Source organism: Apteryx rowi, unplaced genomic scaffold, assembly GCF_003343035.1.
Source record: "Apteryx rowi isolate R43461 unplaced genomic scaffold, aptRow1 scaffold_0, whole genome shotgun sequence".
In the NCBI taxonomy this organism is placed as follows: domain Eukaryota; kingdom Metazoa; phylum Chordata; class Aves; order Apterygiformes; family Apterygidae; genus Apteryx; species Apteryx rowi.
Window position 1 is genome coordinate 2,919,404 of NW_020447195.1, and position 17,293 is coordinate 2,936,696.

The 17,293-nt window shown below is 38.9% G+C and overlaps 1 protein-coding gene across 1 annotated transcript in view; it reads right to left on the bottom strand.

Annotated features, from left to right (window-relative positions):
• Positions 1–1,555: 1,555 nt before the first annotated feature.
• LOC112960775 (transmembrane protein 189) overlaps positions 1,556–17,293 on the bottom strand; it is a 41,295-nt gene continuing 25,557 nt past the window's right edge. The window contains exons 6-8 of the mRNA XM_026055390.1: positions 7,350–7,498; positions 3,734–3,859; positions 1,556–3,341 (exon numbers count right to left, since the gene is read on the bottom strand). Of these exons, the coding sequence (XP_025911175.1) occupies positions 3,195–3,341; positions 3,734–3,859; positions 7,350–7,498 (422 nt within the window). The 3' untranslated portion in view covers positions 1,556–3,194. The remainder of the gene's footprint in view (positions 3,342–3,733; positions 3,860–7,349; positions 7,499–17,293) is intronic.

Here is a 17,293-nt window from a genome sequence, read left to right on the forward strand (position 1 = left end):
CCTGAGCACTGCTTCAATAACCTTCAGCAGAATCTGTTCCAAGGAACACCACATATTTYATGGTCGATACACCTGTTTTATCTATCTTCGCTTCGTATCTTTCCCTTAAGAGACACCAGTTCAGGATATAAACTAAGGATCAGCAGGGGTCAGCCAAAAACCTTGCCTTTGCACTGCCAGAGGTAGAATAAAGACAGGTAAGAGATGGCTCATTTCCCCGCTTAATTTCTGAAGCATAAACAAGCAACTAGTATCACATGGGGATTACTGGACAACTGGTCTCTTCCACTATGCAATCCGGAGGTCCCAAACATTGACAAAGCTAAGACACGTAGATTCAACCACAGCTGACTTTTACTACGTTATTTTTCCATTCTACACCTACTTGGTTTCAACTGGACCATTAGCGCACTGGAGCACTGATCTGTTCAAAGAGCAACTCTTAGGTAAGTAAATTTAGAGTGAACCACGTTTTTTCAAAGCACCACCCAACTTCACATCGTATTTTTGTTAAAACACGACTCTTGCTAGCATAGATCCAACAGTAGCACGGCTCAGGGTCAAAGAAGTGGAATATTCTAACCTTTACAAATTACAAAACAAATCAAATAATCTTGAGAGTTTAAAAAACATTACTTGAAGTACGAAGGTTGAAGAAGGTGCCAAACATGCACCATATCCTACTGAACAGGACAAGGACATTCTTACAACAGCTCTGAAAAACAGAGACATTCAAGAAGTGCACGGAAATTATCAAGCATTCTTCTGATTCTCATTTAACATTTTCAGATGTCAAGCTACTTTAAACAAACACACACACAAAAGATGTTGACAAAGTATCAGTCACATTGTCTTCACAGATACTCTCTGAGCTATTAAATGATTGAAAAACATTTTAGGCTAGAAGACAGCATTAAGTTTCACAAATACAGGTCATTCCCTTTTACATTCTTACACCCAGGAAGAAACTTGTTTCACCAAAATGTTAAAGTGAATGCACAACAAGTACCTTCAGGCAATCCTCTTTAATGGAGACACTCTATACCTGAAAAGGTCAAAATTTCTCAGCCCTATTTTTATCCAGATTTGGAAAGAAGGTCAGCTTTGTACTGTTCGCTATTTGAGAAAAACTGGTAAAGTTTCAGGCTGTGAAGTTCTTCTTTAACCTGACAGACAATATAACACGCATACAGTTATACGTGGATTTGATTTCCTCCGAAGGACTACAGCATACAAAGGTCGTTGCAATAACAGAGTACCTTCAGATAGCAAATGCATCTAGAAATTCATTTCAGCAGATCCTTAATATCACAGAAACATTACCAACTGCCAAGTCTGTATGAGCCTGCTTGAGGTTTAAGCTAAAGCTAAAGCTTCTCCTTTGCACAGGATGCTGAAAGGCAGAGCAGCAGCAGCTGGATAAAGACAATTGCCTTTCACCACCAGGTTTCATACTTTACTGCTAACCAAATCTGATCTGCAGGAAGATACTTCCAACAAATCAAGAATTCCACAAGGGATCAAAATTCTAAACATAAATACAACTAAAGCCTTCTAATATTAATGCACACTTTTTATTATATTAAAATCAGGCAATGGTCTGATACAATAAAAAGGCTGCTTATGGAATACTGTTATGTTAAACTTTAATTACAGAGGATGTTAAATCCTTACAACTAATATTTTCCTTAAAAGAGTTAATGGAAACATCAATTGTTCATTGACTTGATAGCTGCTGCTTTAAAATGTGTTTATTTTTATTTCTTTTTTTTTTTATTTTTTTATTTTTTATTTTTATACACAAACACTGAATTTTTCATAAAACTGAGGACACACTAGGTTGTTTGTATTTAAGCTTGCATCCACATTTCAGCAATTAGTGGTCCAAAACAGTAAAACAGAAAAGGCAGTGATTTGCCAGGATGCAAAGCCAAGAAAGGTCCTTAATCTGCTGTATACACCACTTCCCAAAAATCTTCACTGAAGAGTTTTCTCTTCCAAGACTTAAAAAAATCCTAATAAAATCTAGGCTGACTTGATTTGTCTGTGGTTGTCAGATCTTTAGAAGGGCAAAACATAAGTGCAACGTTTAGTTAATTAACATTCTTGGATCAATCTGAAGCACCAAAATGCAACTAGTTGAACTGGAGTGTGTATTTAGACTCTCCATGTGCAGCTTCCTCATTAAAGTTTGGCAGCAGCAGATTTCAGCAATCCTGGTAAATTACGGCTCTTTTCGCCATGTCAAAAGCCTATCTAAGAACATCAGCCATGGCCAGCTTGGCGGTGTGGCAGCAGTGCCGGAGGGCGGGGAAATCCAAGTTTGCCAGCAGAATAGATACTCTTTTCCAAGGCTGGTGAAGACTAAATTTGTCGCAAAACCAAAATGGATAAGCATGAGGGAACAGGTCAAGTTATTGCCCCAACACTTACCCCTGCTGACCAGGGGTGAGAAGAGTCACAAAAGGGGGCAAAAAGAAAGCAGCACCCCCACTGTGAAGAGGGGAAGAGGGAAGAGATTAAAAGAACCCTGAATCCCTCACCCAACGCCCATGTTACTGGTGAGGGGGACCGGGAAGAGAAATACAATCTACGCCTTAGCCGAAGGGAAGAAGGAAAGCTTGCCCCATATTATCAGGGCATTTAAAAAAATACAAAAACAAAAATGACCACAGTCACATTCAGCCTTTACTAGAGATAGCACAAAGGGAGGGATGACTGAGGTTAGCACACATCCCCATTAGTAGTCCATAAAGCCCAGTGTAGTACTGGAAGCTAAAACCTTTGTGTCTACTCTAATAAATAGCCCTGAGCTTCGACTCTATTGCAAAAGACAGAAAAAGAAAAAAACCCAGGCCAGACACACAGCAAGGTGATTGTGGGATGTATGCTTTCACAGTTAAGTTAGATGTGCCACACTGGTCTTGACAGTAATAAATTTAAATAGACTTTTCCTGATACCAGAAGTTCAGCTATGTGGACAGTGGTTACACAACAGGATTATATGTTATAGCACAACTTATATTTCAAATGAAAAAATTAGTATCATTTACAGTATCTCAAGAAAAACTTCCTTTGAATGGGAACTTCCTTTCCAGTATTTTGAGGTCTACAAGATGCATCTAGAAAATTTACTACTGTGGAAAATGAAGACAGCTTAAATTGAATAAGGGGGGGCATGATTTTTTTTTTAATTAATTGCTGTAACATTGTCCTTCAGGTGGCTGAGGAAGTTTCATATTTTCTTTAGACATCATTAGACGCCGAAGCTCTTGCAGAACAACTTTGATACTATAAGAATTCTGCCATTTTGCTAGGACTGATATGGCTCTGGGGTCCACCTAAAATAGACAAAAACACCATTCCTGTCAGAATCGATAGTTGTGATACTCTTAACCCACCACACACCCTCCAACTAAAAATCCTATAAGGAGTCTAAGTGGGAGAAACAAAAGAAAGCGAAAGCAAGCATGTGGTTTCCTAAAAGCATAATAAAACCACACATGTTGGAACTATTTGAGAGTTGTAAATTGACAGAAAAAGTCAATTCTGCATTTTGATTCCAGAATATACTTGGCTTATATACCTTCCTTCTACCCCCCTCCTCCTTCTACTCAAAGGAAATAATACTGGCAAGCAATAGGTAGTTAAGCAGTTGCAAGTAAAAAATAAAGCATTAATTTGAAGCTGCATGTGTAAACCATGTTAAAATGAATAAAAACCAAAAACTTACCACTCCATTAGAACTATTTACTCCATTCATATTAATTTTTGTTACAAATCTTACAAATGGAGGTGCTTCTGGATACTTAGGCCCACATTCTATTTTAAGGCTGTATATTCTGTTTTCATAAATTGTCTGAGGGGAAAAAAAAAGGAGGGGGGGAACAATTACATCAGGAAGTCCAAGAATCATTTGTTTAAAACAGTGGTTATTTTAGGGACACAAAAACCGCTAGACATAAGGGCTACCTCTGTTTTGGGGGCATTTTTAGTAATATTCAAGAGTTTTAAATGTTGTGTCTTTAGGGTATTAAATTCTACTGCTCTCTTAAGCATCCATCACATTTTCATATTAAGAATGAAACCAGCATTGCTTCCTGTTCACTAACTGAAATTATTTTTCTTAATAACAGTATAGTTCAGATATCCACTTTTCAACCCACCCATATAAAGCAGTTTTGTTTTGTCAATTTACTAATAATCAGACAGCTAAAGTTGTGACTTCAATTTCAAGATAATCTTAGGCAACCATCTAAATTCAGACTGTCCCAAAACTACACTTAAAAAATATTCTTTGGTCATAACTCAACACGCCAGGTGTCAGGAACAGGAATACTCCAAAATTCAATACATTTCATAGTACATCCTGATTCCAAACAGCATTATCACTTTCTGTCTGCACAGCAATAATGCTCTGTTATACTTAACGGCTGAAAGAGAGGAATCATGAACTTTTAACTAACCAATCAACAGGTACAGAAAAGAGATAAATGTAACAAGGCTACACTGATTCTGCAATATTTAAAAGTTATTAAAAGAAACAACAGTTAATGTTGTTCTGCATTCTGAGAATACAGAAAGCTACACTACTTTGGATGCGTTGATATAGAGCAGCCTGGCTCAGAGCACCAGCTGAACCAGGCAACGTAGGCAGCACGCAGCAGCACACAACAGCAACAGGGTCATCATGGGAAGTTTAGGCAAACAAGCTGCCCAGATTTAGAGTTTCTGACACCATTTCCTGAACCCTCAACATTGCAATGAATATCAACCTGCCAAGGCAGTGATTAAGAGCAAAAATTGCAGGCAGCGCTACGTGGGAGCTCAGAAGCCCAGAAACAGATAATAGTTCCTACCTCCAACCATAGCAGAGTGCTAGGGCTCTGTTAGCACCTTACACAAAGAGAGAAGCCTAATCTACACGAACTTCTGCTTAATATAAAACTCAGTGCAATCCCTTTCAAGGGTCTGTTATGTCCCTGAACAGCATCTTCATTTTTCCTTTTAATATTAATGAGTGTTTTGATGCAAAACACTACATAAAACAAGAACTGACTTCCCAGTTCAGCTGCTTTGCCTCTCTTTCTGGAAATAAAGGGGTTTTAAACCAGCCTGCAGCCCCCAGACAAGTGACCAGCACCTGGGTAGCAGTGACACCCAGCGGCGACTCCAACAAAGTGGCTTCTCCAGAATCTCAGCAAGACCGACTTCCAGATGCCAAGACAGGATGGTGGCAAACTGAACGCTATTGCAAAGTTGCAGGGAAAGTCATGTTGGCTCTGCCTGGGCTGCCCAGTACCGGCCAGGTCTCCCAGCAGTCCCTGACTGAGTTTGTGCACAGAGCAATTAACACCACAGAGGCTCACGCAGGTTTTAGGCTCTGTGCAAATAACCACATCACGTAAGACTAGTGAATGGAAAGTCTTGACCACGCACATGTCTATAGCCAACATAAAGTATGTGCAGACAAAGCTGAAGTTTTGACAGTGCCACTGTTTTTAAATAGCTTGTGTAAACATGATGAATCACTGGCTGCGAAACCATCCGCACAAAGTCTGGGAAGGAGAAGCATGCTTCCATGTATGGTAGCAGGGACAGGCCAGAGAGGCTGCACACGTCTAACTCTGCACTACAGTTCATTTTTCCCTTCATGATGCCCAATAGAAGATTCTTCCACCTGCTACAAATATGACTATTTGTCACCCAGGAAGAAACAGGGTTTTGAATCTTTTTTCCAGAGCCAGCATTTCCCACATCCTATTAAGAAAAAAATGGTAATAATATAACTGAGTATGAACAGTTCTCAGAACAGAATAACCACCTAGCAAACAAGAATGACTGAAAGTTTCCAGAATCTCTCTCAGTACAGACTGTTGCTTTCAAGCAATAAGCTCAATTCAAGAAGCCAACACACTTGGGGGGGGGGGGGGAATCTATATTCATAGATTCATAGCATGTCACATTCATAGTGTGTCAGAAAGACAGAAGAGGCACAGCTGAATAATCTGTGATAGTCATCTAGCCTGGGTTGGCAGTAGGACATGAACTACAGATTTCTATCACTGCTAACAAGTCAGTGTATACCTACTTGCACATTTTAGTTTCAATTTAAATTTTTAAGTTAGATTTCAAATTTGCTTGAATTTTGCATAAGGTGTATGTGCATAGTGAGCTTTCTTCACAGTCTTGATGTAGGCTCCTTAAAGCCTCTCCTAATGTTCTAAAATCAAATGTCATTCTGGAAAACAATTTGGGCATGCTGTAAACAAATGAAATGATCACGTGGTGAGACGTTAACAATGGCAGACAAGAAGCAAACAGCATTTGTGGATGAGACAAACTACTGCACGTGTAATACTATTGTAATATAAATTCTTTACAACCTCATCTTGTGTCACAAAAGGCAACTGATAGAATGGAAACGCATATGGCAGTAGCATGATTAAAGGTTTGTAAAGATTTCCATACAACAGATTCAGAACACCAGAATTATTTAAAAATGATACTGAGGCCAGATATAGAAGATAACACACAATACTGTGTGGAAAGGAGAATCGGGTACTCACATTTGATGGTAAGGATTACAAGGAAACGAAACAGAGATAAACAGTGAAACTGAAAACTGGGACAAGTTTTGTTTTTAAAACACATACATACGTACAATGCACAATTAGCTCCTGAAGTTCACAACTGTAGGGCAGAGACCCACAGTTCAGCAGGGCTGGGGAGAGGGAGAGGGAGCAGGAACGAGAGAATATGCAACAATACTATCACAAAGACCAAGGCAGCTTTATAAAAAGGTACTTTGGGAGAGAAGAGACATTCAGAGACGTAACTTAATTCATTAAAATTTGAGTTTCCCGAGTTAGCTGAAACTCTAAAAGAACAAGTCTGTACTGCTGCAATAAAAACAAACCCATAAAGTCAACAAGAAACAGCAGAAAGACTAGCAGTACTGAACAAAACATCCATGTTTTACCTACATTAGCTCCATATGTTATCTCACTATCCGAAGGATTTTAAACCTTGCTGTATTCAAGAGTACAGGATACTAGAATCCTGGAATCTCAAAAGTTATGTCTTAATGAATCTGTAAATATAAAGCAGACATATAACAGAACTAACCACAGAAAGGTATAACAATATTTGAAGTAATAAGCAAAAAGACATAGAAACTCAAAATTATACACATGCCAGTTGAACCTTAAACATGAATCACTTGCTAAAGTGTTTTTTTCACTCTGTTGTTGTTGCTTTCTATTTCATTGGTTAGATTAAGAGGAGGAAAAGGGGAAGAAAACAGAATTAAGACACACTAGCATTTTAATATTTAAGTGGATGCTTACTCTTGGAGGCCCAATAATCATTCCTGTCCATCTTGTAAGCGTCATATCTTCATCATCTTCAAGACCCCAGCTAACTGTTCCATCACCTACTCCCTTTTGACCTTCTTCAAGTTCTTCCAACAGACGAAAATTACGAGGAACTTTTACTCCTAAAAATAATCAGAAAAGTACCTTGAGTTGAGAAATCTAGCAGAGAAATAAAGCTAAGTAATTTGGCTGATACTTTTGGTAATTCTACAGAAAACATTCTGGGTAAAGAAATTAAAAATGCTATTATTTCTAAACGACAATACTTCAACAGCATGAAGACAATACCCTCATATTTAGCTTGAATTTTTCAAGCAGTATCAAGATATTCCACAATTAAACACACTAGAAGGCTGACAGATCAGATATTAGGGCATGTAGTAAAATGAAAGGAAATGTCTCCATTCAGAGATAAACACACTGTTATGGAGCTCTAATTAGTACTTGTTTGTATGATTTACAGTATGAAAATTTACAGGATTCTACAAAATGACTGAGAGGCTTGACATAAAAGCTTTGAGAAAGCTGAATTAACAATATCACTGAAAGCAAGTAAAACAGTCTTGTAACATTAGTACTTTAATCTGAAGTTTAATTTCAGTGGGCTTCATCAGTAGCAATAGTATCTTTTGTACTTATGAACTCCATTATCAAAGAATTTGATGACTTCGTAACTGTTAGCACATTATCCTCAAAACAGAGCAAATGAGGGAAATTTGCTTATCCCCATTATATCATTGGAAAGAAATGCCATAGAGGGATTAAATGATATATCCAAGGTCACAAACTAAGTCAGCGGTGGAGAAGGACCCTGAGCCCAGGCCATACAGGAATTAATTATTCATTCTTTTTCAAGGTATCCATTCCCCAGCCACTACAAAACATAAATGCATTCTATGTCACCGCCTCTCCTTCAGAGCACCCATGTGAAGTATGTTTTTCTTTCCCCAAAAAGAAATAAAATCAGCAGGAGGATATGACATGTAACGGAGTTTATTTTCACCTGACATACAGAAAAAGTTGAGTTTTGGGTCTGAATTTTTTTTTCAGTAGTACCGAGTTAACTACTCATCAGTGCATAATATAACAGAAAATAGTAACTAATGTCCCTCTTCAGCATCGCTTATTTAGTGCGGCAGAAAAAGAATGGGAAATCAGCCTTCAAGGGTATGAAGTGTTCTCTGTAAGAAGTAAGCTCTTCTAGCATTCACAAGATACAAGCAGAGGATGTTGGTAAGAGACCAAGAGCGAGTTTCAACAATCATCTCTGCACCTGCTTGACAATGTGGTAAATACAGAGGGGCTAAAGCTTGGTGCAATATAGCAGTGCTTAAAAATCAGTAACTCTGGTGGCTTTAAAATCACTTTTAAATATATTAAGAATCCTAAAGGAAATAAATGCCAATGTTGATTTTACTGTGGAATCAGAGTTGCCTAAATTACATTCACTACAAAACAAGTGTAAGAGATATCAAAATGCAGGTTACTAATGAAATTAGTCTGTTGGCCAGTTTGATATATCTCTAAAATATCACATTCAAGAATATTCTGGGGAAACATCATTCAATAACACAGTTGCAGCAATGGTATGAACAGAAACTCAGAATTAGAAAACCGGCATTAGAAGACACCAGAACAGAACTAGCTACAGCAAACCAGACCAATATGGGACAGCCGAGCACGGTTCAAATGCAACCGCATGCCAAATCTACGTTCTTTAACTACCAGTGAGACTGTGCTGTTACCATGGCTGTCGAGTAATACAAATTTGTGGCTGTGAAAGGAAATGAGTCAGTTAGGGCTGGTGAAGCCATCACCGTAAGACTGACCAAGAACTGAGCCGCAACTACAGTCCCAAACCCAAAGCAGTAAAAGGACCTCCTGGGGACCACTGCCATTTCCCCTGCATGAAAAACTCCAGTGTTTCTCTTCCCTGTAAGTCTTAAAAATATCAAGTATGTATCTTGTGTACCCTGGGCATAAAAAGGTTCAAGTATGCAGTTCATACTTGAATTATGACAGATTAGCCACCCCATGTTTAATTACAGTCCCAAGTCTCTCCATGGCGCAGTTAGGGGAAGCAGAGAAGAGAGCAGTCTAACACCAACACAGAGGATTAGAGCGCTGGGGGACAAGAGAAACAGATGGAGTACGAGTTGAAGGACAAGGCGTCATCTTTAGTTACACATTCACATACCACTTATTTCACAATTTCTGCTTCAACCTGTGCATGGGAGAGTTGGTGAGTGGGAATGAGTCATGGCAGTGCAATGAGTGAGGCTACCGTCTGGACTGCAGCCTCGTCTGCTGGCAGATTGTGAAGGAAGTAGGTAACTACAGAGAGAAAATGGACAATCAAGGACAAACGAACGTCCTTCTGAAGAGCGGGATTCTGTCCTTGATTCGGAAACAAATCTCTTAGACAATGCAAGTCACGCTATGAAAGAAAACATTAAGTGGCTACTATTAGAAAGCCAAACTGAGACCCTCTTCATCTACAAAAAAAAATGAGCTGAAGTTATTCAAGGCAGGTCTTGCACTATGTAATGTTATCAAAAAATACTAACTTTTTTGGACCACAACATCATGATGCTTAAAAGGAGTGATTTTAATCTGTCTCCATTTCAGTACTCAGTAATACCACTTCATAACCATCAGTGGTGTGAAAATAACTTACTGAGACTTGCAGGTAAGAACCTAGGAAGAATCGACAACACCGTGGAAGCACTGGATGGTTTACAGTAAACAGACACACATTGATGAAGGGAAAAAAAAAAAAAAAAAAGCACTGACTACCCTTTTCCTGAGCATCAAGCATTCTGTTCAGTGAATAAGGCAGAAATCCTGTATGAAGAAAACAATTTGTGATCACGTAATTAAAAAATACATCATCACGTGTACATTCAATGAGGCCGCAACAAGACTGAAAGGCAGCCTTAATTCTGACATTTCCTAACTAGAGCCAGGCTTGTCTTTGCAATCTTCACAGGAACAGAAGGCAACTTTGTTTCAGAGCTTTTCCAAGATACAGCTGCTCTGATTCAGAATGAATCAGAGCCATAAAACAGTCATAAAGGATTTTAGAGCTCTCAGACAGGTCTGAGGTCTACAGAGAACTAGCTAGTCATATCATTCACTGGCTCCTATCACACAGGAAAAGTTAACATAAATTCTACAGCAACTGCTTACTTACAAGCACTACAGGAACCTCAGTGGCAAAGAGAGATGGGGAAATAAAGCATTTAAATTTGAATTTCCATGTTCTTCACAAAATAGTAGAAGTAGTACGGAAGATGGTGGATCACCTCACAATCAAGTCACCCCATCTAACAGTATCCTTGCCTTCTAAAAATGTTTTGCCCGCATGCTAAAGCTCAAAAGCGTAGCACGGAAGACTGGCGCCTCGCCCACGACACAAGGCACGTGCAGAGCGTCGCATCGACGACTAAACCCGTCTCCTCCTCGACACTCTCAAAGGATTCAACAGGGAGAAAAAACACACGTATACACATAAAAGAATATAGCCACTTGATGGTAAATGACTTATCTCTAAACAACCCACCCCTAAGCAAGGCAGAGTAAGCGAGCAGATTCACACCCCCGCGCAGCCTGGGAAGCCGGGCACGCTCCTGCAGCGGCCTGGGAGCCGGCACTGGCCCGTTCCCACATCCTGCGGGGACCTGAACTTCCCAAACCACACAAACTTTATCCCTTGCGGTCATACGCAAACACACCATCGTGTTTGTTGTCCACCAGACTTCCTAGAAAGTGATTTGACCCTCTCTCAACACACATACAACACTTGCCAAGTCAGTCCCAAGGCTAAAGCGGGGCAGCTTCTGCGACAGGATGCGACCTGCGCCAGCTGACACAACCGCGAGTCAACCGTGTGTCATCTCCCCCGCAACGCACCCCGGCAAACACCTTGTGTAAGCTTCTTAGTGCAGTAAGGGGGACTTTCAAGACAGTAACAAAACAAACCTGTTTTTTCTAGGAGTCCTTCATTTAACACAAGAAAACCTAAATAAAGTGACAGGCAACTAGAAAGTAATCAAGTTGTCAAAAATACTTTAGGTTATGCATTTTAATTCAGCCCTTGCTATGGGCTGTGCAGACTCTCAAATAGTAACTTAACTTATGATACAAAAATACAATAACATCTAGATAACTGTTTCACTTACAGCTTGGCTGACCTCACAAAAATACTCCCAGAAACAACAGTATAAACATTTCAGAGCACAAGGAGATAGACRTTTACTACTAATCACAACAGCAAACCTAGGAAAGCTTAATTATAACAGTAATGACAGCATAATACCTCCAATTACATATGTTTGTGCACTCTCTACAAAAATCTTTTAGGAAACTCACATACATAAAGTCTCAACCCTGGGCCCTAGTTCACGAGTTTTTGAAAAAAGTTCACGATTTATTTTTTTTTTATGGTAAACTAGAAAACAAAACTAAATCACAGACCTACTTTTCCAGAAAGCAAAGACATCTGAATTCTGCAGAATTTACAGTTAAGAAACTGGTAGGTTTTAGGTGACAGGGCCTTAAGTCTTCAAAGAGAATCAGGACCTTTTGTTTTGCTGTTCAAAATCTCAAATACCAGCCCTGCCACACAACAAACTGAATTAAGGACAAAAGGAGTTTGGCTTATTTTTGGTCAGAATCTCATTAATAGCTTTGAATTAGGAAAGGACAGAATTATTACTTGAGGATAGCTGACTGTCAGCTTGGATTTTTGAAGATTTTTAAAGCACTCTCAGATTCACTTTATATCAGGCACAACTAAAGATACACAGACGTGTATCTTCGTGCGTCTGACAGTTTCAGAAGTTATCTTACCAGTCTGAGGTTATTTTGGTCATCTTATATTTACATTCATTCATGTGAAACAGATTATATGTTTTAAACAAGCTGAGAATAATACTTTCTGACAGATCACACTTTTTAATCTTTTATTTTTTTCCAGCTATATAGTGGAAGTAACCCCAAATTTAGAAACTGCATATCAAGTTGAAAACAGCACAAATAAAACCCAGTGAAATAAACTGGACAATATTCTTTTGAGAGCAGATCCTCCAACTGAATCTTTTTCATCAGTGTCGGAATACAAATCTCGCTCACAAAAACTTCAAGAATACATTTATATCTTTCCTTTCTGCAATGAAATTGGAGCACAAGCATTTCTCTTGAGGAATAAAGCATAAAAATTATATAGAATATCTAAGAAAAGCATGCAGAAAATACACTTTAGTGGCTAGAGGCTCTAAAGAGAACTGTCTTTTTGCTGAAGGTTCCTTTACACAATTTTAAGGGGAAATTTACCTTATTCTGGGCTTCAGACCAATTTTAACTTTGCTTTCAGTACYAGTTCCCAATTTACACTAATTCAAGAGAAGCCCAACAACTTTAAATGTTTCTGTTATCTAAATACATGAAAGTGTTTTCTGTTGCTTGATCTGTACATGTGATGTTCAGCCTTAATAATACCTTTTCCAATCTATTTCTGATCTCTTTGCAGACATCAGAACTGTTTGAAATTTGGTAGCTCACTCTTAAACAATTGTTAAGAAAAAAAAAATTCCTTGTCAAAATTGCACAAAGCTTCTGAGGTTACGTACTATTTAAAGCTTAACAAAAGGCTTTCAGCTATTGTCACAAAAGCTTCCAGGAAACAGGAACTTCACATTTCTTGTGTTGTCTTTGCATTCACAATTTCTATTCCCATAATGCAGACAGGTACTGAGGTATTTTAGCACATCCAAAATAACTTCCCGAGCCCCTGAAACAAAACTTAAAGCACTTTCTGTTGCGTGTAAGCTAGAACGCTGGTTCTGTATTTGAATGCTTTAAACACCTTTCTCGTAAAGGGATCGCTTTAAAACATCCGAGGCAGACTGTCATTACCATCAAGGTCTCAGGCCAAATAAAGCTCTGCAGCAGCACAAGTTAGAACAGTTCAAATGAGCTGTGTTCTGYGGCTAATATCACAGCCCAAAGGCAAAATACCACCAGCTCAGCTAGAATTTGCTCTAGGAAAGAACTGAACCTAGACAAGTATCTTGGATGAAATATTTACACTAAATCTTACAACAACAACAAAAAAAATCATTTCCTCTTTACATTGTGAATAGAGACCATTGTTCCCGACCAGGAGCTCGGCGCTCTCCTCTCAGCTGCCTCTTCTACCCACAAACTATCACTAGGTTTTCTTAAATTCATGCTGTCCGTCCAAAAGCGAATGCACAAGACGCTTCACTGATTTTAAGATAAGCTTTAAAAGGCATGACTCCACAACGACACATTAAGGCAAAGTTACCTATTCAACACAGGATTTCCGTTTAACAGCTTTGCATCAGTTTAATAACAGGTAGCTTACAACCACAAAAGGGGAACTGCCCGAGACCAGCTGCAGGGCTCGCACCATCCAGCACCTGTGCCTGCCACTGGCATATATCACTTTTGGAGGAACATGCACAAACTGACCTGTAGGCAGAAACAAATAACCTGATACCATATTTAATCTTGGCTTGCAATAGTTAAAGACTCCCTTAAAACCTGAAAATCCAAACCCTAACATACCTTGCAAAATTTGTCAGTACTATAACTTCTATTATCCCTATCTATTTACATGTTTAAAAATTTAATGAATCTTCTTAAATTCTAGGTCAGAACAGCATTTTCCAATATATAATTTATATAATTACATATGAACATATTCAGAGCATATTCTTGTAAGAGTTTTGAATTATTTACCTATTTACTTTACTGTATCTTTGCATTACAAGACACATAAAAGCTCTGAAATCAACTTTCTCAGCACCTGCTATTTCATGTGCTTGTATATTCCGTCTTAATATGGCATAATTGATTTTCCCAGTTTCTCTTCAACTACCTTTCCCATATCCTTAGCTATTTTAATTACAGAATTGGAGAGGATTTGGTGGCTGCTAGTATTTATTCTGAGATGACAACGAATATTGTAGGCAGCACATTCCAAAGGAGACATCGCTATCCATTTACAGACTATTACTTCTATGTTCTTAGTATCCAGTTTCTTCTGCATTCTAACATCTCACATGCTTTTCACAATTTGCTTAGTGTTTACAGTGATGTTATGCGTCCCTCAAGAATTATAAATATATACTTTTAATATACTGTATTAAAAGCAGCCCATGCTTTCCTCTCTGATAGCAATATTAAGCCACACACATTACTGTCATGCCCATTCACCTAATGATTTGTCCTTCTGAAGTTCTTCACATTCCTCTGACTTTGAATAAGTTAAATCTGGACAAGTCATTTTAGTACCCTGTTCTTTGAGGCTGCTAGTAAATGTAAACGCCTACCACAGACCTACAGAAGACCACCAAACACACCTACAAGAGAACAGTGGGTTAAACAAGGTCATTAAACCTGTACCAGGATGAAGTCAGGAGAAACAGGGTTCCAAAACCTGGACGAGAAGGCCCATGAACCATTATAATTACTTTATCCTTTCACTGTGACTAGGACACAACAGCACCGGCATCTGCAGGACAGAGACGCAGCAGCTCGCTCTCGTAGTCTAACTGCAACACAACAGAGCTCCTCACAGCCCGACTTCCCCACTGAGCAACAAAGCAAAGCCGCCTCCGAGGGACCCTTGATGTCTCAGCTAGATCATTTCTGGCATCTGAGCCAGCTGAGCGTTCCTACGTGACATTTCAATCTGAAGGACAGACACACACTTACAGTTGGGGGTCTCTGTAGTCTCTTGTAAAGAGCCTTATTAGAATGATTAAAGTCAACCTTCTCTTTTTATTCACATATTTATCAGGGCAAAAAAAAAGAAAAAAAAAGCACAGTGTCAGAATGCTCCTCTATACAAATCATACTGGCAGACCTTACATCACACCATTTCTTCACAGTGAGGCCCCCCGTGCCTCCCCATTAACTATTTCTACCTGTTTCTTAAGTACGGATATAAGGCTTACCTGTCTGCCCAGGATCAGCCCTATGACCTTTATAATTTATGCAAACAACACTTGCTACCATTTCTTCCTTTGGGTCATTAATTGTTTTTAAAGAAAGATTGAATATTTTTCATTAGGAGCTCAGCCACTTTCTGCTGTTTGAGCTCCTTTATCGAACCACTGCAAACTTAGGATACCAAACATATTCAAGTGCTCTACAATAAACATGAATACATTAAAGATTTCACAAAACAAGTATTAGCAAAATCTGTTTTACAACTGCTTAATAAAGATACTAAATTACTTGCCCAAAACCCCACAGTGAATCAGTGAGTAGTGGGGAAAAACAGTGCCACTTCCAAGCTCTTTTCGTACACGTTAGACAATACCTTCAGTGCAGTGCCAGGAAGGAACTATACAAACTGCATTGCAGTGTCACCACCACTACCAGTAACTGGACACAATACTGTTCACTTATTCAAAAAGAGGACAATCTCCATACTTCACTAGTGCAACAAGATCGAGCCAGTCCATTGCTGGTTGGACAGCCTATGATTTACAGCTGGATGAAGCTCTAGGGCTCACATCAGCCTAAGTCCCTGGTTTGTATCTGAAGGTTCCTCAATACTGAATTTAGGGTTTACTGCAGAAGTTCAGTGTTGCTGCAACAGATTTTTAAAAGCCACGCATTGATTTTCAAAATTTTTGTCATAAGTAGTTAAAAAGCACACAGGATCTCATCAGCAGCTGAAGTACAGCAGTTGTCAGATGCCCACGCTGCAGAGATAAGAAACTGAGGCACCTACTCACATCTACCTGGCTGTGCACTGCTTCTTGCTTCCAATACTGAAGGCACAAGACAGCTTTTAGGAATCCATGAAAAAGTAGGAAGTAACCCAAGAACACAATGTGGCTAGCAGATGACAGTAAACTACAGCTTATCACAATGAATGTTGTTAGTTAAGACTGCTCAGGACAAAATGAAAGCTGTGCAATAAGATTTGCTTTGGACTTCACCACAGTCCAAGACTCTTTCCACACACAGTCCCCATGATCACCCAGACAATCAGTTCATGAAGCCGTGCTGGCTTTAAAAGAAAAACACTGGTCTTGCTCTTCCAGCCAAGTATAAATGAAAAGTCAGCAGCTTGAAGGGATCATTGAGAAGATATGATAACCAGAATAACACAACATAAGAATATGAGAAGACTCCATTACAGTTTTTGTGCATTTTATCACTTTTTCCAACGCTTCATAGTCACATAGACTTTTAAACACAGATTCATAATGTACAATTCTTAAGAGAGTATTCACACTTTTTAAACGTGTTTTTACAACCTTGATTACTATGAATTATTTGCATTATAACAATTATTCTTAAAAGCTGAAAATGGTCATTGATAAAGACCTCTCCCTACGAAAAATGTTTGTTGAATCTTCGAAAGGAGTCCTTCGACGATACGCATATTTAAACTTCAAAGGAAGCAATTTAAAAACAAGCATTACCGTGTAACATTTGAAACCCTATACAGAGTTATGAGAACAGCAAAGCGAAACTGGCTGAACAGAAGTGAAACTCTTTTATTCAATCTGAAGAAGCTAATCAGATTATGTCAGCAGAAAAAAAAAATTCAAAATCTAGTCGCAGTATTTCTGTTTAAGTGTGTAATGACAAACATAAAGATAGGATTGTTTAACTAGTCAAAGCAAGCAACGAGCAATTTTAAAGAGAGAAAATCCTAACTTCTTACACATACTTGCCCTGACAAGGAAGTTACATCCTGAAAAAGAGAGCAACCTAGGGAAAGCTACTATTAAAAAAAAGAAGAAGAAGAAAAAAGAAAGAGGAAAAAACAAACCACCTAATTTCATCCAAACGGCTCGGACCGCAGCCCCGTGAATACGGACCCGGAGAAGAGCGGGCTCCGCACACCTCGCCCGAGCGGCGCACAG